At 47.4% G+C, this 24,055-nt stretch overlaps 1 protein-coding gene across 14 annotated transcripts in view; it reads left to right on the forward strand.

Moving 5' to 3' along the window:
* Nucleotides 1-24,055, forward strand: part of TDRD6 (tudor domain containing 6) — a 2,679,339-nt gene that overhangs the window by 1,091,288 nt on the left and 1,563,996 nt on the right. The window contains exon 9 of one of the 14 annotated variants that reach the window (XM_078647669.1): nt 2,247-2,317. The exons of the other annotated variants lie outside the window; for them this stretch is intronic. Coding sequence (XP_078503795.1) covers nt 2,247-2,290 — 44 coding nt within the window. The 3' untranslated portion in view covers nt 2,291-2,317. Of the gene's footprint in view, nt 1-2,246; nt 2,318-24,055 lie in introns of those variants that run through there. 14 annotated transcript variants of the gene reach the window in all.

Genomic DNA, 24,055 nt, shown 5'->3' on the forward strand with positions numbered 1-24,055 from the left:
GGAGAGTCATGGACACTCTTAGTCCCCAAACTATATTAGACATCAACAACAAAAGAGTGTTCCTGTTCTGTTTGAGGTGGAAAAAAGCGCAGAGCACAAGGAACCAACAAAGCCCATTTAGTTTGTTAGGAAAGCCCTCACTCACCGACCTGGTCGGTGACTTGCTTCATCATCGGGCCCCACCGGGTGTGACCGAATGTCACCCCGGTGTGCTGCGACGCCAGAATTACTGCGGAGCTGGTCTTGTGAGGGTGGGAGGGCTATGTGAAAAATTACGTGAATAGTGTGAAGTGGTGACTTAAAATTGCCTTGTATGTATCAAAAAATTAATTTAATCAAAGATCATCAAGGACAAAGTTAAAAAATGTGATGGTGAGTAGGGCCAACTAATTGAATGGTCTACTCCCACTAACATTAAGTGACAACGTGAATGGTCAACATGAACATGTTTCGGCCGGTGTGGTATAATTAACCTGGCATTCGTCAGGACCTAGAGTGTAAACCTCGGCGGTATGGGCACTCTAAGGCCCACCCAACCAGAGGACTTGAAAGTTAAAAAGTCTGTGAAGTGCAAAAAACAAGGGGGGCGGGCTTCACCACCCGAAGGTAGGACGCACACACCTCCTGTCTCTAAAGTTTAGAGACAAAAAATAAAAAGCACTTCACCAGGGATGAAAATCCACCCCATAGACCGCGGGAGGGAGGGGACGGCGCATTTGGCACATCGCCCACGACGCCCGTCTCCTGCAGGTACACCTATTCAGCCCTCGGGACTAATGTCATACACACCTAAATCTACCAGACCACTTCATTCGAGTGACAGAGAATTTTTTCTCTTTTGCAAAGTAGAACTCGGATTCGAGATCCTATGGCTGACTTAACATTATATCCGGGACAATGTCCCTCTGAGAACTGTGTCTAATTTTCTACATCACTTTCTTTGACATTAGGATGCATTTTCTATCAGGCTTTTTTTAAAAAAAAATATTCGTCATACCTGTGTTTTAAAATTGATGTTTGAAATAATTCTACACGTATTTGCAAGCTACTCAGGTATTTCAATTTCCTGGAGCTATACTGGTAATAAACAACAAAAACTCAATTGAGTAACAGGTATTCAAAGGTCACATTTTAGACTATTGAGTTACGAAACAGTTATCAATATTACCTCTTGGTATGAGTAACTCTGTTATATGTACACGGAGGAGCCACCATCGGTCAGGGCGGAACTTTTTGTTGTCTTTTAAACCTGGAAGAATATAAATAACCAAACTAAAATATATTTCCCTTGATTTTTTAATTGATTCTATTTTTTGTTAGATTACCACCGATTTTGGTGGTCCTTGTAACTAGAGAACCAGGTTACTAACCTTATAGTGTTTTTGGCCGATTTGTTATGGGCGTCGGCGGAAGTTATATGGTACGCGGCCCCAGTGTCAGGATTTCTTTCATCCAGGGTCCAAATATCTATAGGTATATTAAAAACATCCATTTTCTAAAGTCGATATCACTGAGGGTTCACAGGTTTGTAAATAGTGCACACGATCATGCTATGTTGCTAAGTATTTTTATGGATCTTAATTTAAAAATTTACGATGAGGGAAAGCTTATATCTATATTATAAGGCACAGTTTTTTTGAGAGCAGCCTCCCATTTTATCGCTCTAAGGCATGTTTTCTGTGTACCTATGCATACCCTGGAGTGGGCAAGTTACAGTCTTGTACTTACACGGATGGTGGCTCCTCCGTGTACATATAACAGAGTTACTCATACCAAGAGGTAATATTGATAACTGTTTCGTAACTCAATAGTCTAAAATGTGACCTTTGAATACCTGTTACTCAATTGAGTTTTTGTTGTTTATTACCAGTATAGCTCAAGGAAATTGAAATACCTGAGTAGCTTGCAAATACGTGTGGAATTATTTCAAACATCAATTTTAAAACACAGGTATGACGAATATGTTTTTTAAAAAAAGCCTAATAGAAAATGCATCCTAATGTCAAAGAAAGTGATGTAGAAAATTAGACACAGTTCTCAGAGGGACATTGTCCCGGATATAATGTTAAGTCAGCCATAGGATCTCGAATCCGAGTTCTACTATGCAAAAGAGAAAAAATTCTCTGTCACTCGAATGAAGTGGTCTGGTAGATTTAGGTGTGTATGACATTAGGTAGTAGCAACACTAGGTCAAAATGATGAACTTGTAAAAAGAGAAATACTAAAATGCTTTCATTTATTTTTAGAAATAATGGAGTCAAAATGTTGTAAAGTCCTGAAGAAGGTGTGAAAAAAGAAAAAAGCACCGAAACGCTGCGTCGACTGTTTTCTTATTAATTTTTGACTTTTTATATGAGATTGTACAACCATGTTATGTGGTTTTTTAATTTGAAAATTTTTTTTAAAGAATTTTTAAGAATTGTGATAATGTGTTAGATTGTAACCCAATTGGGAGGTAAATAAATCATTCATGATCATTTTTTAACGACACAAAACTTTTTTCTGTTTGGTATATTTGAGTGCGTTTATAAGTTCATTAAAACCGTAGGAAATTGCGCGACCTAGTAGGTATATCTGTCCCCTATAGAAAATGGTATAGAATATATTCCCTCCTAAACCAGACCACTCCCACAAGTACTTAAACCAGCCATCTGCTGTCTTGCTAGACAGGGTCTTCCAAATCTTTCTACTGTTCGCACCCCCCTCCCTGTTGTAAAGATCAGGGGTACCTCCTATTGGTTTTGCTCATGTCCTAGCCATCTGGCAAGGACCAGAAGAGACACTCAAAGAGTTCATTACATGGATCAACACCTGTGACCCACATCTTAGATTCACCCATTGCTATGACAACCATCAAATGGTCTTCTTAGACATAGAAATCTCAAAAGAGGAGAATGGTTTAACATCGAAAACCTTTTTCAAACCGACTGCCAAGAACAATCTCCTTAGATATGAGAGCTTCCACCCCCGCCCACTCAGAGAGAACTTACCTTATGGACAATATCTAAGGTTAAGGAGAAACTGTAGTAAACTATCGGACTACAAAGCCCAAGCACAGGACCTAACCAGGAAACTAAAGCTACGCGGATACCCATCCAAGATCATTGAAAAATGCCAGAAGAGAGCCAGGAATCAACCTAGAGATGTGCTCCTCGAAGACAGAATGGTTCACAATGACCAAGTGCCACTCACATGTAAATAACTGTCGCCAAAATTACGGCCAAGGCACTGCCACATCCTCACACTGAGAAGAGGCACAATCAGCAACCCTCTGTGCCTGGACTTTTGCGACGCAAAGCGAAAGGTACCTTTTCTAATGGGACGAGCAGCATGCGAGCACAAATTTGAGGCACTGCACAACGTAACAGGCTTGTAGAAGTTTATAAATTGACATTTGTCTTCATTCTTCCTTTACAGGTATTTTGATCCTTTTAAGGCTTACCCAGTGTGGTCCAAGCCCATACCACAGGCACACTTTTGCTATTTTGTGGTCCCAGAGAGTAGGACCGGGTGCGTCTTTTAGGGGACGCAGACCATCCACTCTCAGGGTTTGTTGGTCCTGAAGAAAACCTGGTTATTATATACCTTTGTGGTTGAAACATGTAGACCAGATACACATAGAGATACATGGGCTCATAATTACCCTCACTTTATCTCGCCATTGATTTTAACATTGTCCAGTTGCTTGCAAATAAAAATCTTATTTTTCCCAAGTTAAACCAGGACAATTTTTAACACACTTATAATTTTTTCTTTCACGCACCCTCACTCACAACCTGCTCCACTGTAAACAGGTGTTGTAGCACACCCTGATGACGCTAGGTCATTAGGGTGGACCCCGATGATGAAGCATGTCACCACTAGGTGGTGAGTGAGGGGTTTCTTAACAAAAGGAGAACTTTCTCACTTTTGTTTCACCACACACCCCATTAGGAATCGGCGATTCCATGTGGGTGGTACTCCTTGTTTGTTTCTAACGATATACCCAGGGGTACAGGAGTACTCCCCGTTCACCTACGTGAACTGAAATCCTTGCTCTCCCCACTGTTTTTCATGTTAGTTATAGAACCCCATACTCGGTTTACACGGGGCCCCCCCCATTATGGTCAGAACACCCAGTCGACACATTAAAAAAATGCGTCGTAAACGGTGGCCATCTTAGGCTAGTCAAAAACAACACACAGTCAAGGCTGTAGCAATATTATTATTATTTGCTGTTTTATAACGCGCTCCATTACTCCAGAGTATCCTGGCGCGAAAAAGGAAAAACAAGCAGGTGGCCATCTAAAGGAAACATGACATTAATAGGCTGTTATAAAAAGATGAGTTTTTAGTGCTTTCTTAAATGAAACAAAATTTTTAGTCGATCTCAGGGAGAGAGGAAGGGCGTTCCAAGTCCTGGCTGCGACAACAGCAAGTGAGTGGCCTCCTAGTCGTACTCGCTGGAAGCAGGGCACACTCAAGAGGTTGCAGCCGGCAGAACGTAGCGGCCGTGTGGGGACATAGCGGCTGAATCTTTTTCTTAGATAGGATGGTCCCATGTCGTGGACTGCCTTAAATGCTAAAGTGAGAATTTTAAAAGTTATCCTTTGAGCAATCGGCAGCCAATGAAGTTCCTTGAGGTGTGCTCGCACGCTTTCTCTGCTGGGAATGTTATACAGCAGCCGTGCTGTCGCATTTTGGATAATCTGTAGTCGGGCAACTAAAAAAACTGGAGTAAAAAAACTGGAGTGCCGCTAAAAAGAGTTGGCATAGTCGAGCCTAGATAAAATTAAAGCTCTAGCAACCGACTGTCTAGCTGATGATGGCAGATACGGGAAGAACTTTCTCATGGCTTTTAGAGACCCGAAGCACATAGCAGTAAGTTTTTTTATGTGTGCCTCGAATCTCAGATCCTCCCCAAACCAGACTCCCAAATTCTTGGCAGCAATAGTAACTGAGCCTGGCTGGGGAAAACCAGACGGCCACAAGAGGTCTCTGAAATTGGAAGGAAATTGGCCGTACAGCAAAATTTCTGTCTTGTCTTCGTTGCACTTCAGCTGTGCAGTTGCTAACCAGTTAAACACAGCGGAAAGGCACGAACGGACAACCTCTGTGTTAGTTGCTGCATCCTTCCAGGTAAATAAAAGCTGCGTATCATCTGCATACGCTATGATTTTTGCTCCCATTTTTTCAGCGAGCACAATAAGGGGGGTGAGATAAACATTAAAAAGCAGGGGACTCAATGTGGAGCCTTGAGGAACCCCGGTAGTAAGGGGCCTGACCGAGGATGAAAAAGGCGGGATCCAAACCTGCTGGGACCTGTCAGATAAAAAGGATTCCACCCATTTCAATGCCGAGCCCACCACACCAATCCCCGCTAGGCGGGTAAGAAGGAGTGAATGAGGGACAGTTTCGAACGCGGCAGAGAGGTCTAATAAAATCAGAGCCGCTCTGCCGCCACTGTCCAAACACTCCCTAATGGCCTCAGTAATCTCCACCAGCGCCGACTCAGTGCTATAAGCTGCACGGAAGCCAGACTGGGCAGGGTGTAAAAGTTCCGAGGTTTCTACAAAGGCATTAAGCTGGGCGAAAGCTAGTTTCTCCCCAATTTTTGCCATAGCTGGTATTAGAGATATGGGTCTATAATTACTAGGCACTGAAGGATCTGCACCCACCTTTTTTAACAAAGGAAGCAACTTAGCCTGTTTCCATTCATTAGGAACCCTGGCTGATGTAAAAGATAGACCCATTATTTGAGAAACCTCAGGAGCCACTACTTCTGCCACTTCAGCCAACACCCTGGCCGGGCAGGTGTCACCTGGGGCACCAGATTTTAACGACTTGATTGCCACTAAGGTGTCCTCCACCGATGGTGGGACAAAGCTCTCTATAGTGTGAGTGGGCTCGACATTAGATCCAACCCTATCCTCAGTCCAGCTCCCCCCACCGGTAGCTCTAAGACTTTGCTGGATTTTGGCAATTTTAGTCAAGAAAAAGGAGGAAAGGCTTTCGCACCATTCCGTAGAGGGCTTGATGGAAATTTGTTCAGCACATGGAGAAAGGAAGCTTTTTACTATAGAAAAGATCTCGCGGCTATTGTTATTCGCCTTCTCAATTCTACTGGCAAAATATTCCGTTTTGGCCAGCTTTATATTGGCATAATATTCCCGCTGAGCAGAGCGGTAAGCTGCCTTAGCTTGTGGGCAGTAAGCCACCCTCCATGCTCGGTCCAGTTTTTTACAGACTAGTTTACCAGCTCGAAGATGGGGCGAATACCATGGTTGTGAAGGAGTCATCCTGCTTCTGCCGGGGTCATTCGCCTTTGAAGACACAGACAGGGCTGCTCGAATCCACCCATCATAAATCTCCACAGCAGAGTCTACAACGATGAACCCAAAAGCTCCCAAACAGGTACTGAGCCTAATTCTACCACGTATTAGAAGGGCTGGCAAACGTGTGTCACTCCATACCAATCTGCCTTGTCGATTTTGACTCTGTTTTAAGATGAGTCAGGACGTGTAATCTATTAAAGATATTAACACCCGTGTGCCCAGCAACATTCAATTGGACAGTACACAGGGCAAACTGGCTCACAACCTAATCTTATTCCATTCGATGATTTCATTTAGCCTGCATTGATCTGTTTTTTCGCTGTAAATCCAGCGTGCCTCCTTTGCGAGCAAAATACTCTTAACGTTCTGAGGGGTCCCCTTCACCTTTTCTAGCACTGTCCAAGTAAACGTGTGTTTCTCTTTAAAACAGTGTTGTACCAACTTGGTAGTTAGTTTACCTGCCCTTATAGTGCTTTGATGATCTTGCACTCTCACTTTGATTTTACGTGATGTAAGACCTATGTAGTGTAGATCGCATTGGCAGGTCAGTCTATACACTACCTGGGTGGAATTACAGTTGCTGAACTGGTTAAGGAACCATTCCTTTCCTGAATTGAGAATCACACTCGTGCTTTTCTTGGTGAGTGGACACACAGAACATGACCCGCAGGGATAATGGCCCTTTGGGACAGTAGATGTAACAGTTTGCTTCAGTTGGAACTCGAGAGTGTACAAGCTTGTCTTTTAGATTGCCAGATCTTTTGAATGCGAATCTAGGGGGCGGCATATGGAATTCATTATTTGATAACAATGACCAGTGCTTTCTAATAGACTGTCTGATTTTGGTTGCCAACGGGTCATATGTCATCACCACCGGTACGCATTCTTCCCTCTGTTTGACAACTTTTTCCAAGAGGGCGCTTCTAGGTGTATTTACAGCTCTCTTCTTGGCTTGTCTGACCACCTTGTTGGGATAGTTCCTCTTCGCGAGTTTCGAAGCCAAATCCTCTGACTGCTCCAAAAAGGTGTTAGTAGAGGAGCAATTTCGTCTGTATCTTAAAAACTGTCCCACCGGCAAATTGTCTCTTAATGCCCTGGGATGGAAGGAATTGTAAGACAATAGAGAGTTCCTATCCGTGGGCTACTGGTGTACCCTAGTGTTGATCATGTTATCACTATACTCGATGTCCAGATCTAGGTACACAGCCTTATGCCTGTCAAAGGTCCATGTGAATTTAAGGTTGGCATCTTGTTCGTTGAGCCATTCCAAAAATTCGAGGAGCTTCTCCTCCGTGCCAGACCAGATGCACAGCACGTCATCTATATATCTCTTCCGGAGCCTGCTCTGGAAGGGATTGCTGTTGGGATAGATGACGTGCTCCTCGAATTGACCGACATAAATGCAGGCAATGCTAGGAGCCATAGTGGCCCCCATGGATGTTCCCGACACCTGGAGATACAGCTGGTTCTTATAGCTGAAGTAGTTTCTTGTCAAGGCCAGCTCAATGCATTGGAGTACAAAGGCCTGGGTGGTATCATAAAACCATTCCTGCTCCCCCAGGGCCCGGGCTGCTGCCACCAGCGCCGCGTCCTGGGGTATGCAGGTTTACAGGGAGTCAATGTCAATCGTGACAAAGAATTAGTCACTGGGATTGTAATGTATTTCCTCCAGACAGTTAAGGATGTCAGTGGTATCCTTCACAAATGATCTTTGATTTACCACAGATTCTCTAAGGACGAAATCCGCATATTGAGAGAGTGGCTCTAAAACTGATTGAATCCCAGCCACAATGGGGCGTCCCGGTGGTGGACGCGTGGGTTTGTGGATCTTTGGAAGTATGTAAAAAGACGGAGTCCTGGAGTTGGTATTAACCAGGAACTCCGCCTCGTTCACTGAAATCCATTTCTTCTCTTTCGCGGTTCCTACCATCTCGCGAATGATTTTCAGTAGATCTTCAAGGGGGTCCCTACTGAGGGGCTGATAGTTAGTCCTAACACTCAGTAGGCGCATCACTTCTGCATCATAGTCAGCAGTATTAAGGAGAACAATTGCCCCACCTTTATCTGCCGCCTTAATAGTGAGGGCACAGTTGTTCTGGAGGCTCTTGACTGCTTCCCAGTCTTCTCTGGACATATATCTGTACTCAAAATTCCTTTGGGTTTTCTCAATTCTGTCTATATCCTGTAAAACCAAGGACTCAAAGACCATAACTTCTGGGCCGAGGGAAGAAGATGGTGGACAGAAAGTGAACGGTTTCCTCAAGTCGGTCCCAAAAGAGGTCTTCTCATCTAGTTTCTTGTCTTTAAAGAATTTTTTAAGTTTGATCCTCCTCATTGTTTCGTGAAATTCAATCCTACATTTAAAGGAATCGTGGGTCGGTGTTGGAATGAACCCAAGGCCTTTATTCAATACTCGCTCTTCATGCGTTGTAAGAACATGGTCAGAAAGATTTACCACGATGTTATTTATTTCTGAATCATGCCTCTGCTGCGGGTCACCCGGGGCGAGAAGGCTTGCCATTGGGGCCGCTGTTGATTGGACTGGTTGGGCTGGTTCCCTCTGCCTCTGCCTCGCCCTGGTTGGCCTCCCCCGCGATAGTTGTTCCTTTGGCCCTGGGACAAAAAAGACCTTAATAGGGCCCCCAGATCCTCGTTGTTCCGACTCTGTTGGTTGAATCTCACACGCCCACCCTGAGGTGCTTCTTCCTCCTCCTCACTTGACGTGTTGTCAAAGGTCCACTGGTTCGGAGTGCGTCTCGTTTGTTGTCTCGCACCCCGGCCTCTGTCGCCCTGTGAACGTTTGTGGTTCTTGTGGCGTCTGATAATACTCGTCCTTTACATAAGGAAATGCCCACTCATGGGTAAACCTCTCCAAATTGCGGGGGTATCTAGTAAGAGAGAGGGGCCTGCTAGGATAGCTGCTATCTGCTCATCCGTGAAAGCTAAGCAGTTTTTATCCATTAGTATGGAGTGCACAGAATGCTCACCCTAGCGGTTCCTCAAGGTGTAACTCAAAAGCTCACTGCTCGCATAAACCACACACACACACACGAATGGATCAAGACCGAGACGCAAATGCTACTCTGAACAGTTTACATGCATAATATATGTTGCCGGATCACATTCCTGGCGCTTTCAGTTGTCCTGTCGCATACCCGCCTCCCTTTTGGGGTATGGCTATGGTATCTATTCTAAGTTAAGGAATCTGCGGCTAGATGTCTCTATCAGATGTACGAGTTACTTACCTTCAGTAACTATGTATCTGGTAGACGTCTAGCCGCAGATTTCTTAGCGCCCACCCAGCCTCCCCGTTCTGCAAGGTCCTTTTCTGGTGGCGTTCTCCACTGGCCTCTTCAGTTGCCATTGGGTTTCATCTTCAGGGGGTTCAGGTTGTTGCACTCCCCTGGCTACTTTCATATACAGTTAACCTCTGCTGAGTGTCTTTTCTGGTATATTGTACCTTTCATTCAAGGGAAGGTTCATTTTATGCACCAGTTCCCTTCCGTCTTATGTACTGCCTTGGGGTCCTGGTCTCCTCGTGTTCATCCTCTTTGAGGGTCGGTTGTGCTCTGTTTCCTACCTCTGTACTTAGAGGGGATAGCCCAGTCTTCTCTTTCTTTCCTACAGTGGACTGCTGTTCTTTCTGTGTTCTGTTCCTACTGGACGGCACAGTTCCACAGGGCACTATCGGTCTATTTCTGCCTATTGTGATGATCTTCCTTTGTTGCACTCTGGAAGGGGCCACCTCTTAGCTTGCAGGGCTATTTCTCATGGTCTCCACTTACGTGTAGGCGATGTCTATTCTGTCTTTAGGATAGTGTCTTCCACCATCCCCCTTCTTTACTCACAGAATTTTCATTCCTCGCACACTGTTTGCATACTTTCAGTTTTTAGTTGGTGGCTCCGCGTTGTGCCGCGGAAAAGTTTTTCAGAAGAAAACTGACGTCAGCGCGCCGGGAGGGACTTATATGACCCCGCTGACATCACGTTCGAGGACGACGTCCGGGTGGGGTCGTGTGGCGCCGTCCACCAGCGTGCAGAGGTGCTGCTGCAAAAATATTCCGGATCCAGTCTCACGCCTGGGGATATTCTAAGTTAAGGAATCTGCGGCTAGACCACGTCTCCAGCTGATACATAGTTACCGAAGGTAAGTAACTCGTATGTTGTGTTTGACGCTGTACGTGTCTTTTCTGGAGTATAGGTCTCGGATTCTGAGACTCTTCCCACCATTCGTTAACTTGGTGTTTTTGGCCACTTCCTTTGGATATGCCTTTTTTCCAAATTATCACCTACTATTGTCAAAGCTACGCCTGCGGGACAGCTCTTCTGATGGCAGTGGTTCTTGACTACTGCCTCCAACTGTATATTGTGGGTTGTTTCTCACTTTGGCTTCATAGTACCCGGTCGGTCACTCTTATGCTTCTTGTGTGAGCCACTTTAAGGTCTCTATGGCTGTTTGCCTGCTACATATTTCTACCTGCTTCAGCTGGTTTTGAATTGATGCCAATTGTCCTTAATTATCCTTTTTGCGGATTGGGTGTGTTCTTAGCGTGTTCCTTGTCCCGCTGGCTAATCCCAACACATTGCTCAGGTTCTAGCCTTGCCTTTGGGCTCTTGACACTGGCTCCTTCAGCTTCCTTCTATAGGCTAGTCTGTTAGGCTCTGGTTGCATCTCTTCAAGTTCCTTTCGAGCTTGGGTCGGTGTACTCATCGTGCACCAGTAAGCGGAGAGTGGTCCTTCTTCCTCTCTTTCTTTGCTCTGGTATAGGGCTCATGCCGTTCTACCGCCATTCTGGTGTTTTTAGGATATCTACTATCCAGTTATTTCTGTTCTTTCGAGCTGCTTGGGTTGCTGTCTGGCTGTTCGGCCTTTATCCGTCACTCTGTTGCCGGATTGGATGCTTGGAGCTTTCTGTTATGTCGCAGACCCACCTCCTCTTTGGGGTATGGCTGTGGTATCTATTCTATGTTAAGGAATCTGCGACTAGATGTCTCTATCAGATTTACGAGTTACTTACCTTCGGTAAGGAATCTGCGGCTAGACAACGTCTCTACCAGATACATCATTAACGCCCACCCAGCCTCCCTGTTCTGTGAGGACCTTGTCTTGTGGTGTTCTCCACTGACCTCTTCAGTTTCCACTGGGTTCTCTCAGGGGCGGGGTGGTTCAGATTGTTGCACTCCCATGAGTGTTTCCATATACAGTTAACTTCTGCTGCGGTGCTTCTTTCCTGTTATATGGTGCCTTTGATTCACAGAGGTTCGTTTTCCTCTCCAGTTCCCTTCCCTTCTGTCTTCTCTACTACTTCAGGGTCCTGGTCATCCTCTTTGAGGGTCGGTTGTGCTGTTTCCTACCTCTGTTTTTAGAGGGGAAAGGCCAGTCTTTTCATACTTTCCTACAGTGGACTCTTGTTCTTTCTGTGTTCTGTTCTTAGTGGACGGCACTTCTACATGGCACTATCGGTCAATTCCTGTCTGTTTTGAGATGTTCTTCCCTCGTTGCTCTCAGGGAAGGGTCTTCGCTTAGCTTGCGGGGCTCTTTCTCACAGCTTCCACATATGTGAGCAGTGTCTAATTCTGTCTTTTACAATGGTGTCTTGCACAATCATCCTTATTCACTGATTTTCATACCTCACACACTGTTCCTATACTTTCAGTTTCTTTGTTGGTGGCTCCGCGTTCTGCCATGGAAAAGTTTCCCAGAAGAAAACTGACGTCTGTGCGCCGGGAGGGACTTATATGAACTCGCTGACGTCATGTACGTGGACGATGTCAGGGCGGGGTCGTGTGGCGCCGTCCCCCAGCGCGCAGAGGGGCTGCTGCAAAAAAAGATTTCTGGATCCAGTCTCACACCTGGGGATATTCCAAGTTAAGGAATCTGCGGCTAGACAAAGTCTACTAGATAAATCGTTACCTAAGGTAAGTAACTTGTACTTTCATGGGGGTTTGATGGAGGAGGATGTGTGGCACTGCCTAATAACCTATTCTCCCTACTCGTGATGGCACTGATGTGTAGTTTGCCCTTACCTTGACTGCTGTACCCTGCCTGAAACTTATCTCTTAATGTAAAAGGTCTCCACTCCCCCAACAAGCACTGCCAGGTTTGGGGTTATCTATTATCCTTCTACAGGAGACTAATCTGTTAAAGGCAGACATTCCCCGTATGGCTCAACCTCTATATCCTCTCCCATACTAGGCGTCTGCACCTAACAAAACAGCTGGTGTGGCTATCCTCTGATGGCAGGTATTCAACAGGGGGAGCCCCAAGGTAGTCCATGGCAAAGATGGTAGATTCCTTAAACTGGAGGTCCGGATCGGGCAGCGAACTCTCACGCTTTGCAATATTTATGCTCCCAGCCAAGGGACGCCTGTCCATGCTCCGTGGCCAGCTACGGGCCCATAGAACTAACAAGGCAGAGCATGCTCTCAGGTGCTGAAGCAAAGATATTATGAAGGGGGGATAAGGTGGAATGGTTCTGGATCGCCGCTGCCGGAAACGGGCAGCAAAGGCGTACATTTACGAAATAAAATCCGATATCGGTACATGAGCTACCACTGAAGCCCTAAACTAAAAGCCTTTCACAACTACTCTCTCTACGCAGGGGATCCACCCAACTTGGATTGGATCTAGGCAATACTGGGGAAATGTAATTGGTCCCCAATCGGTCAACACCATTCACAACTCCTTGAGGACCCACTTACGCTGGAGGAACTCACTGGTGCTCTAAAGGACCTCCCGTTCGGCAAATCCCCGGGTCCGGATGGCCTTCCGGTCTCTATCGCGCTTTTCTTCCACAGCTCCAGGAGCACTTACTTTGCCTTTTTAACTCTTTCTCATATTGTGGAGGTCCCTCCACCTCAATGGCGCTGTCTGAGATTGCACTGCTTCCCAAACCAGGGAAGGACCTCACGTTATGTTCCTCTTTCTGCCCCATCGCGCTTTTAAACACAGACCTTAAACTCTATACCAAAATTCTGGCCAAACTACTTGACCCGCATCTACCCGGGCTTATTGAGCAAGATCAGGTTGGCTTCATTTGCAATCGGCTGGGCGCATTGCTTACTTAGTCGGGAAGGCTCACCACTGGAACATACCTGCATGCTTATTGTCACCTGATGCTGAAAAAGCATTTGACCGGGTGGATTGGGCCTTTATCCGGCTTATCCTGCATAAAATAGGGCTGGGTCCCTGGATGATTGCTAGGATGATGGCTCCCTACATCTCACCTCTAGGCTCTAGCCCAGGTACAGGTCAACGGCCATCTTGCGGGTCTGATCTCTGTCTACAGGGGTCCCCGACAGAGCTGCCCTTTATTCCCCTATTATTTGCACTCGTTTAGAGCCCCTCACCGTCGTGATACGCCAGACTCCTGATATTACTGGCATTGCTCTCGGAGGTGTGGATCATAAAATAGCTTTGTTTGCAGATGACCTCCTCATCACATTATCCCGCCCACAAACCTCTTTACCCGCCCTTCGTGGGCTGCTTCAGTTGTTTGAACTTGTTTCGAGCCTCAAAATTAACCACGCTAAATCGTGGGCCTTGAATCTCTCAATTCCTTCATCAGAGATTCCTGTGCTTCCGTCTCTTGTCCCGTATCAATGGGCTTCCCATTCCATTTGGTACCTAGGTCTCCACTTGACCTCTAACCTTAACACGTGGTCGCTAACCTTAACATGTGGTCGCAAACCAATAGGCAAGAATGTAAAAAGGCCGCTTTAGAGGAGTTGCGCACGTGGAAGTCGCTCCCCCTTTCCTGGCTGGGCCACCTGAATGCAGTTAAAATATCGGTTCTACAGAAAATTTGATATCTTTTCTAGACTTTACCCATTTACCCACACCTTTCCTGCAGTACCAGATTCAGAACCTTCAGCGTGAACTCACTAACTTCATTTGGGGACGGCATCGGCCACGCTTCTCTAATAAAATACTTCTAGCGGTTATTATTGGTCCTCTCACCTTTGTTTATTTCGAAATGGACTGCTTGGGAGAGCGAGAAGGTCTGGTTTCATATGGATAGGGCGTTGGCCTGCAGACCCATATGGGATCTCGCCTGGCTCCCACGGGGGGCTCGGTCGTGCAGCACTTGTATGGCGTCCCAACAAAAACTGTGCTAGTTATCTGGGATAAGCTAGCATTGTCCTAAGCGCGGACTTCTTTCCCGTCTCCTTACACTCCTATCGCATGCAACCCACACTTCCCGCCTGCCTTGCATTCACACTCCTAATTGGGTTGGTCAGATGCAGGGTGCTGGACACTCCAGGTCTTTTTTAAGGGGGACTCCTTTAAATCCTTCCAACAATGCAAACGGGACTTTCAGCTTTTTGAAGACTACAGTACCTTCAACTTCGGCACTTGGTGCAGGCGTCATCCTCCGCTCAGGGAGCCACCCCCTTTGAACGGCTGGTGTATTCCTTTGACAACACCAGGGGTCTGATCTCTTGTTCTTATCAAGTTCTTCGACACACTCCTTGTATTATCCCGTATCCCTGTCGGGCACAATGGCAGTCCGGCACATCTACAGATCTCACACCTACACAATAGGACCATCTGTGTCTCGACATTCTGAAGGTTTTCTGCAGCATCCCTCCGAGGGAAATTGCATTCAAGGTTGACGCAATGGTATTACACCTCCCGATAGGTTGCATAAAATGTTCCCTACCTCCTCCCCTATTTGTTGGCGTTGTACAATCGTTGTCCCCTCTTTACCACCTATTGGAAGAAGGTCCTTAGTTGCATCGAACAGGTGATTGGTTACCCTTTGCCTGAAACCCCGTCCAAAAATCATTTTAGGCCTCAAAACTGTGAACCTACTTGCCATGATGCACAGTGATTGGCACTTAAGCTTACACATGCTTGGCGCAGCTAAACAAATCATAGTATTATACTGGAAGAAGTATAATGCTATGGTCTGGCTCACTCGCCTGTGCCATACTATGGCAATGGAGTTACTCATGGCGTGTTTGCAATTTCGAGGCGTCAGATTTTCCAAACTCTGGGAACAGATAATATATTATTTTTGCAAACTTTAACATGCCCATCTTCAGCCTCCGAACCTTTGTTCTTTACACCTCTTTGAGGATAACTTACTCCCCTCTGATGTGGACAGACTCTGGGAGCCCAATAGAAATGCTGACTAATATCTTCAATACCTGGGGTTGCCTCTATAAGCAGTCACACCCTTCTCCTCTCAATGCCAATTTCCATGCACAGGGTGTCAGTTTCTAGATGCGGGATGTTTTGCTTACCTTGCCTATGCATTACACAGCCTCCACCTCCAGTTGGAATCCTCCATCACTTCACCACTTTCCACAAGCAGGGTAGCCTTGCCCTCCCACAGGGTGCTGTTTTTGATCAATGATGGCATTGTGACGCACCACAGCTTTGCTCCCTACGCTTTCACCTGCCGATCTTTTGGTATACTTAATGTTGCTCTCCTCTCCCTTTGATACTCTTCTTTTTTCTTCTTTCTTTTTTCTGTCCTCCGATAATATCGCTTGCTGTATTAGTTTATTTTTTAAATTGCATTTTCAATAAACAGATTTGAAACAAAACTGCACTCACAGACCCTACCGTAGCAGTCCTGAGACAGTTTTGCTGGGCTACTCATGCGGGTGGCACAACCAGTGTTGCAGGCACACTTGTAGCATTTGATTTACAGGCCCTGGGAATACACAGTGCACTATTTCTGATAGATACATCTGCCGTGTGGATTCCTCACCTTGTGAATATCCCCTTGCGTCAGCAACATTCGGAAATTCTTTTTGTAGCCTCGCGCCGACGTGGACTCTGACGTCATAGAGACACGACATCGCTCGCGACTCCGCTGACGCCACCGACGCCTATAACAGGCCCACGCCGGCGGGATGACATCAGTTCCACCCCTTTTTTCCGCGTCGTCGACGCTAACGGTTTCGGGATACTCTGTAGCTTTACTGGTGACTTTGTTACTATTTTTCTTAGATTCTCCATTCTCTGCTCTTTTTACTCGATTGTCATGTCGACAAAGAAAACAGGTTTTAAACCTTGTAAAGAATGTGGAAAGATGATGTCCGTTACTGACCCACACCAAGACTGCATTTGGTGTCTGAGCTCTGACCACGACGTGGATGGGTGTTTGTCGTGTCAGGAAATTAATCTGAAGGCTCTACGAGAAAGAGAGTCAAAACTTCTTGTGGCTAAGCTGAAGGCGAGTAAAGTTAGAAGATCTTCAAAACACTCGAAGAGATCGAAGTCGAGATCCAGGTTGAGATCTCGTGAGGCGTCGGTCTCGAAGTCTTCATCTGATCGTGCTTCCAGCTCTCATAAAAAACATACGAAGAGGAGACATGAGTCCCGACATCATTCGGATGATAGGTCTGGCTCAAGATCGAAATCTCCCAGGAAAATGAAGTCGAAGTTAATTCCTCCACAAGTGTCTGATCAGGAAGGTGAGGCCTCACCTTTGGAGTCTCTAGTCCATTCTCCGACTGCGTCTCCGTCTCCGGCTCCATCTTCGACTCCGGAGGACGCCGATGGAGTTCCTGTTGAAGAGGAGACTTCGAATCCTGTTAATATAACAGATTCAAATCTGCCTCGAGGTCAACCTGAGCATCCACCATTTCCAGCTCCAGGTCAGGACCCTTCTGCGTTTCTAAACGCTATGTATGGTGTTTTCTCAAGATCATGGCACCCCTCTGGAGCACCTTCGGGTCCCATGGGTCCAATGGCTTTTAATTTGAGTGTACCTCACTCATATGCTCCGGCACCTTTCATGCCGTATATGCCAGCCCTGACCCCGCTGTGGTAGTACCAGGCTCCACCGAGGTAGACGCCGATATAGACGCCGGCTCGACCGAAGTCGCCGGCTCCGGCGTCGCCGGCTCCAAGCAAGTCTATGGAACATCCTTCCAAGCCTTCGGATTCGATTCCGACGTCGGCTCCGGCGCCGTCGGATTCAACACTGGATCCGGCTGCACTTCGATTTAAACTGAGGTCTAGGAGAGAGGCTCAACGTCTCCTAGATGAACAGAGATTTTGTGAGTCTCATTCAGACTTGGAGGAAGGTGAGCTGGATGGGAATTATTTCGAGGACCTGGCAGAGGCGAGTGGTCTTGAATTTTCTCCAGAATGGGCTTTACCTTCGGGAACTGATACACCCTCTAGAGATGTTCAGCCATATCACGTTGTTATGAAGAAGGCAGCCGGACTTTTAGGTTTGACTTTACCTACTGTCGAATTTAAGTCAAATTTACTGACTGAGGTTCTTCATTCTCCAAACTCAGCGGTGGAACCTTTACTACCATTTAATGATGCTTTAACGGAGCCCATTATGGAAGTATGGAAGAAACCTTTTTCTGCTCCTGCAGTTTCGAAAAGTGTGGCTAGGAGGTATAGAGGGGCTCCTGAAGATCCTGCCTTCTTGTCATCTCACCCTTCTCCTTGGTGATTCAGGCCGCTTGTTCTAAGAAGTCGGTTGGTGCTTTTCCGCAGGTACCTGGCGACAAAGAGGCCAGGAAACAGGATCAAGTCGCTGTGAGAAGTTGGCCTGATATATAATGTTCACTATTCTAGTGAACACTTTGTATCAGTCCAAACAACCCTTATTGATGTTTGGTTGTAAGTCAACCTGATAGACCAGCTATCCTAGTAGCATGGACACGTGCAGTCTTTAGGCTAAACTCTAGAGGGCGTGTTAAGCCAGCTGTTTTACCATCACATTACCCCTTGAACACCAAGTGAAAGGACACCACACAAGTTGTTATGAAAAATAATGTATATTTATTTATAACAAGACTACCCTGGCTCTTTATGAGACAGGGAGCTAAGCACACAACAAAACTCTTAAAGAAATACTTAGTCGCACAATTTACACAAATGCCCGAGGGGCACGAAAAACCATATACTACAAAAGTGGAATGCGAATTACTAGCAGGTAAGTAACTATTCTCATAGGCTTTAGGATCGCTAGGACTGGACTACTGAACCTTTAGATTACAAGCAGGAGGCCTAGGGACGTCGTGTGCAGAGTGGGAACTCTCACGCGTAAGGCGGGAAAAAGTCTATGGAGCCTAGTAAAAGCAAAGTTAGTGTTCTCGGGCGAACCCGACTAGGTAGAGCTGAAACGACAAAGGATCCTGATAGTTAAACTATGCTGGAGCACCGAAATGCTCAGGTTACCTAGCCCAGGGGCTGCGGCTGCATAGGGCTGAAAAGACGTCGGAGATCCTCGTTGCAGTCTATGGAGCCTGAAGAAAGAAGTTGCTGGCAGGCGACCAGTGAAGAAGTTCGTGGTGATCCAAGCCTGGATCGATGAAGATGGGTACCTGTAAGCAGAGGGGACCAAGTTCTGAATCACTAGCCAGTGATTAGGTGGGCACCAGGATGGCACCGGACGAAGTCACCTCGACCAGGTGAGTGGGCGACGCTGGGCTCTGCAGTCTCGGACCAGGAGGCGTTGTCGGCGACCAGGATGGAGGGGCGAGCTGTCCCACGGTGGTATCTGCTGTCGACGTCGCTGGACCCAGGATTGGGGCAACAACTCTTGGCAAATGCAAGCCCACGCGGTGGACTTAAAATGGCGTCTGGAGTGGACCAGGAGGGTCCAGGGTGTTCCTCTGTTGGAGGGGAGCAAGGGCCAGTCTGGAGCAACCAGACCAGCGGTGTTGTCGTCGTGGTTCGTCGTCAAAAGGGCCACTAGCCAGCGGGCAAGTGACCTGGACAACGCGGTGAGCAGCAAAGAGCAGAAGGGCCCCACGCAGATCTCGTGGATGCAAGGGGGCTGGACTTCGGTGCTGGAGCTGCTCAGGGTTGGGGCTTCTCGGTCCCCAAAGCACTTAGGCGAGGGTCACTCGTTGGTCGTGCTGGGCAAGCGTCGTGCAGTCTTGAAGATGGCCGGTCCCTCGAGGTCTCGTCGCACCCACGAATCTCAGCTGGGCTGATGATGCAGGTAGAGGTCAGAGGTGCCAGGGAAGCCGGTTCTCGTCGAGCTGGTCAGTCTTGATCCGGAGGAGAGACTTACAGCAGACCGCGATGCTTAGGTGGTGCCTGCTGCTGCAGGGTGACTACTCCTTAGTCACAAGGGAGAAATCTTGAGAAGAGTCTTGAGTTCCTTTCGTGGAAAGTCGGTTCAGGATACAAAGATGATCTAATTTGGAAGGGGGCCTGCTCCTACCTTTATCCTGGGAAAGGGGGCTGGCACGCGACTAAGTCCTGCCCTATGGGTGGGACTAGGAGGGGGGTGGCTACACCCCTCTCCTTTGGCGGGCTTTTCCCCAGATCAGGGGCTGGAGTGCCCCTGGAACTGGTGCAAGCCTGCCTATGCACAGTGAGCACCGGGGTGCCACTTGCAGTCACCTTCCTCTAAAGCCCTGCCTACCTGGGATACACAAAACCCTGTCTGGGATGGTGCTGGCACCGCCCCTGACAGGAAACCCTTTGTTCAGGCTTCCGTTGCTGGAAGGACTCCCAGCAGCAGGAGGGCAGACTTGTGTCTCGGTGGCAGCATCCATTTTGTGGAGCTGAGGCTTGAGTTAACATTAACCGGGGTTACAGCTACATACATGTCGTGTCCCTCTAGAAGGGTGGAATGCTAACCCCGTCGCCAGAATTGGCGAGGGGTTAGTATTCCAATTCGTATGACACCTTACTCGACATGTTTTGATAAAGCGATACCAGAGTTGGCATATAACCGCGAGGATTATAATGCACTTAAGAGTATATGGTATGCGTTATCATGGAACAGCTATTAGGACTTGGTTCCGCAAACTGCAAATGGGCTCAGCTCATGCCAGAGCACCATCTCACATTATTCCAAGCACTCTGCCTTCAGGATTGATAAGGCCTGCCATAGGAGTGACTGATAGGAATACATGTGTCCATTGTAGGGTTAGATATAGGTATACTATATCTAAAGCAAAGGGTGATTACACCACCTTGCCCCAGCTGTCGTGCAGCCAGTTGTCAGATTTGGATGGCCAGCCAAAGGTGTCATAATACATGCTGCAGCCCCTGGTAGGCCCTGGGTACACCTATGCCCTGGGTACCTAAGGTACACTGTACAGGGACTGATAAGGTGACTCAGTATCCAATTTAGATATGTACCTAAGGTACATGGAATCCATTTTACAGAGAGAGCAGTAGGCCTGGGGTCCTGAATAGCAGGGCCCCAGGTCAACTAAGCCAGAAAACCAGCAAAACACCAGGCAAAAAAATTGGGGGCAACCATAGTCAGGGATCTACCTTCCTACAGTCGCCAAAAAGACTTTTTCTTCTGCTAGTATGGCATTAAAATCATCTAATGCCACTTGCCTTATGGGTAGATATGTACATGCACTTATGGACTCTATGCGTTCATTGATCCCTAAGGTTCCAGAGGATAGCAGAAAAGACTTTGAGGAAGTTTTATCTGACTCTCAAGCGGCAGCCCGTCAGGTCATCCAAAGTGGCCTCGATACTGCTGATTCTGTGGCAAGAATCATGGGCACGGCGGTTGCCACAAGGCGTTCAGCTTGGTTGAAATCATCAGATTTTTCGGCTGATGTGCAGTCTGCTTTATTGGATTTGCCTTTCGATGGTGAAGGACTCTTTGGAAAAAAAGCAGACACGGCCTTAGAGAGATTCAAGGATAGCAGAGCAACCGCTAGATCTCTTGGCCTTCAGATCAGAGGTTCTACAACCAGGAAATTCAGAGGGTTTGGTCGCTCTTCCTTTCGTTCATATAGACAAGGTCAGCAGCAGCAACAACAACAACAGCAGCAGCAGCAAAATACCTTGTATAGGTCATACAGGGGAAAGCAGAGAGCACGTCCTCGAGGACATCAAGCCTCTTCCTCCTCCACCTCCTCCAACCCCCCAGCCACGGAAAAGCAGCCCTAGATCCGCCATTCAGGATCATGTGGGTCCGGTGGGGGGTCGGCTTACTCACTTTCTACGGGATTGGGAATCGGTTACATCAGATCTTTGGGTTCTCAATCTCGTAGAAAATGGGTATGCCCTTCCCTTTCGGGAATTTCCTCCAAATTACCCTCCTTGTCAGGGATATTGCTCAGAGGAACACCTGTTACTCCTTCAGGAGGAAGTTCAAACTTTATTGAGAAAAGGTGCGATAGAGGTGGTTCCGGAGCAGGAAAGGGGTCAGGGATGCTACTACCGGTATTTCCTGATACCCAAGAAGGATGGCAGGCTTCGTCCAATCCTGGATCTCAGGATCTTGAATTTTTATCTAAAGCAAGAGTAATTCAAGATGCTCACCCTTGCTCAGGTTCTTCAGGCTCTGCTGGAAGAAGACTGGATGGTGTCGCTCGACTTGCAGGATGCGTATTTTCATATCCCAATCCTGAAGTCGCACAAGAAGTATCTCCGTTTTACGGTGGGATCGCAGCACTATCAGTTTGCGGTCCTTCCGTTTGGTCTTACTACTGCGCCTCGAGTCTTCACCAAGGTGATGGCAGTGGTGGCGGCGCATCTCAGAAGATCAGGGATTCCTGTATTCCCTTATTTGAACGACTGGCTGATCAAGGCAGAGTCGTCCGAGAGAGTGCTCCATCATCTGCAGGAGACAACCCAGTTGTTGTACAGGTTGGGTTTTTCGATAAATGTACCCAAGTCTCACCTGGTGCCCTCCCAGCGCAACCTGTTCATAGGTGCCGTACTGGACACAACTGTATGTCGTGCATTCCCTCCCCTTCAAAGGATTCGCGACATACAGGAGATGATCCCTTTATTTTTCAATGGAGCGGTCGTTCCAGTCCTGAAGGTACTTCGCCTGCTCGGTCTGATGGCTTCTTGCATTCTGTTGGTCATCCATGCACGCTGGCACATGAGGGCGCTCCAGTGGTGCCTCCGCAGGCAGTGGTATCAGCACAACGGAGATCTCAGGGAGTCAGTGAGGATCTCCAGAGAAGCTGTGGCGGATCTATCCTGGTGGGGCGTAGAAGGCAACCTGTCTCAGGGGAAGCCTTTTCAGTTGCCTCCCCCGGTGGCCACAGTGATAACGGATGCATCCACTCTAGGGTGGGGTGCTCATCTGGGGGATCTGGAGATCAAGGGTCTTTGGTCTCCAGAGGAAAGGTTGCTTCACATCAACCTTCTAGAATTGCGGGCGATACGTTTGGCGCTCAAGGCCTTCCTCCCTTTCCTTCGGTCCAGGTCCTGACGGACAACACGACCGCGATGTGGTATATCAACAAGCAGGGAGGAGTGGGGTCGCAGTGTCTCTGCAGAGAGGCTCTGCGTCTCTGGTCCTGGGTTCAGGACCATCAGATTTGTCTGATGGCAAATCATCTGGCCGGGGTTCTGAACGTTCGTGCAGACAGTCTCAGTCGGCAGTTCTCTGCCGACCACGAGTGGAGGCTTCACCCAGAGGTGGTTCACGACATCTTTCGGATGTGGGGGACTCCTCGGGTGGACCTGCTCGCCACTCGCGAGAATGCTCACTGCCTGTCGTTCTGCAGTCTCCAGTTTCCGATGCAAGGAGCCTTGGGGGATGCGTTTCAGTTGAGTTGGGGAAATCAACTCCATTACGCGTTTCCTCCCATACCTTTGATTCTTCGGGTTCTGAGGAAGATTCGCCAAGACCGGGCCCAAGTCATATTGGTCGCCCCGGACTGGCCAAGAAGGATGTGGTATACAGATCTTCTCCACCTCTCCTCTCACCCGCCGCTCCGTCTCCCTCTCAGGGCAGACCTCCTCTCTCAGATGGAGGGGCAGGTTCTACACCCCCACCTCCAGACATTACACCTTCATGCCTGGAGATTGAACGGGGCAACCTGAATTCCTTTTCCCTCCCGCCTGACGTTGTGGATGTCATCTTGTCAGCCAGGCGTGACTCCACTAAGTCCATCTATTCTTATAGATGGTCAAAATTTGTCACGTGGTGTGGGGAAAAGTCTATTGACCCTTTGAGAGCCCATTTATCTGATGTTCTCCAGTTTGCCCTTTCTCTGGCGCAACAGGGACTTGCGGTTGCCACAGTTAAGGGCTATCTTTCTGCGCTGTCGGCTTTTCTCTGTTTGCCTGATCAGCCATCTCTTTCTAAGTCTCCTGTGGTTTTAAGATTTTAGAAGGGCCTCACAAATAAGTTCCCTCCTACTCCTTTTATTGTGCCTCAGTGGGACTTAAATGTTGTCTTGACCTTTCTGATGGGTGCTCCCTTTGAGCCTCTTCACAAATGTCCCATGAGGCTTCTTACTCTTAAAACAGTCTTCCTCGTTGCAATAACCTCGGCAAGGAGGGAGGGTGAGCTTCAAGCTCTTAGTCTCAAGCCCCCTTTCTTGACCATTCATGCTGATCGAATGGTTCTTAGGACCAGGGCTGCTTTTCTGCCTAAGGTGGTGACTCCCTTCTGTGAGAAGTTGGCCTGATATGCAGTGCTCACTATTCTAGTGATCACTATGTATCCGTCCAAACAACCCTTATTGATGATTGGTTGTAAGTCAACCTTATAGACCAGCTATCCTAGTAGCATGGATACGAGCAGTCTAAGGCTAAGACTCTGGAGGGCGTGTTAAGCCAGCTGTTTTACCATCACATTACCCCTTGAACACCAAGTGAAAGGACACCACACAAGTTGTTATCAAAAATAAAGTATATTTATTTATAACAGGACTACCCTGGCTCTTTATGAGACAGGGAGCTAAGCACACAACAAAACTCTTGGAGAAATACTGAAAGTCGCACAATTTACACAAATGCCCGAGGGGCACGGAAAACCATATACACAAGAAGTGGAATGCGAAGTTACTAGCAGGTAAGTAATACT

Source organism: Lissotriton helveticus, chromosome 6 (assembly GCF_964261635.1).
Source record: "Lissotriton helveticus chromosome 6, aLisHel1.1, whole genome shotgun sequence".
In the NCBI taxonomy this organism is placed as follows: domain Eukaryota; kingdom Metazoa; phylum Chordata; class Amphibia; order Caudata; family Salamandridae; genus Lissotriton; species Lissotriton helveticus.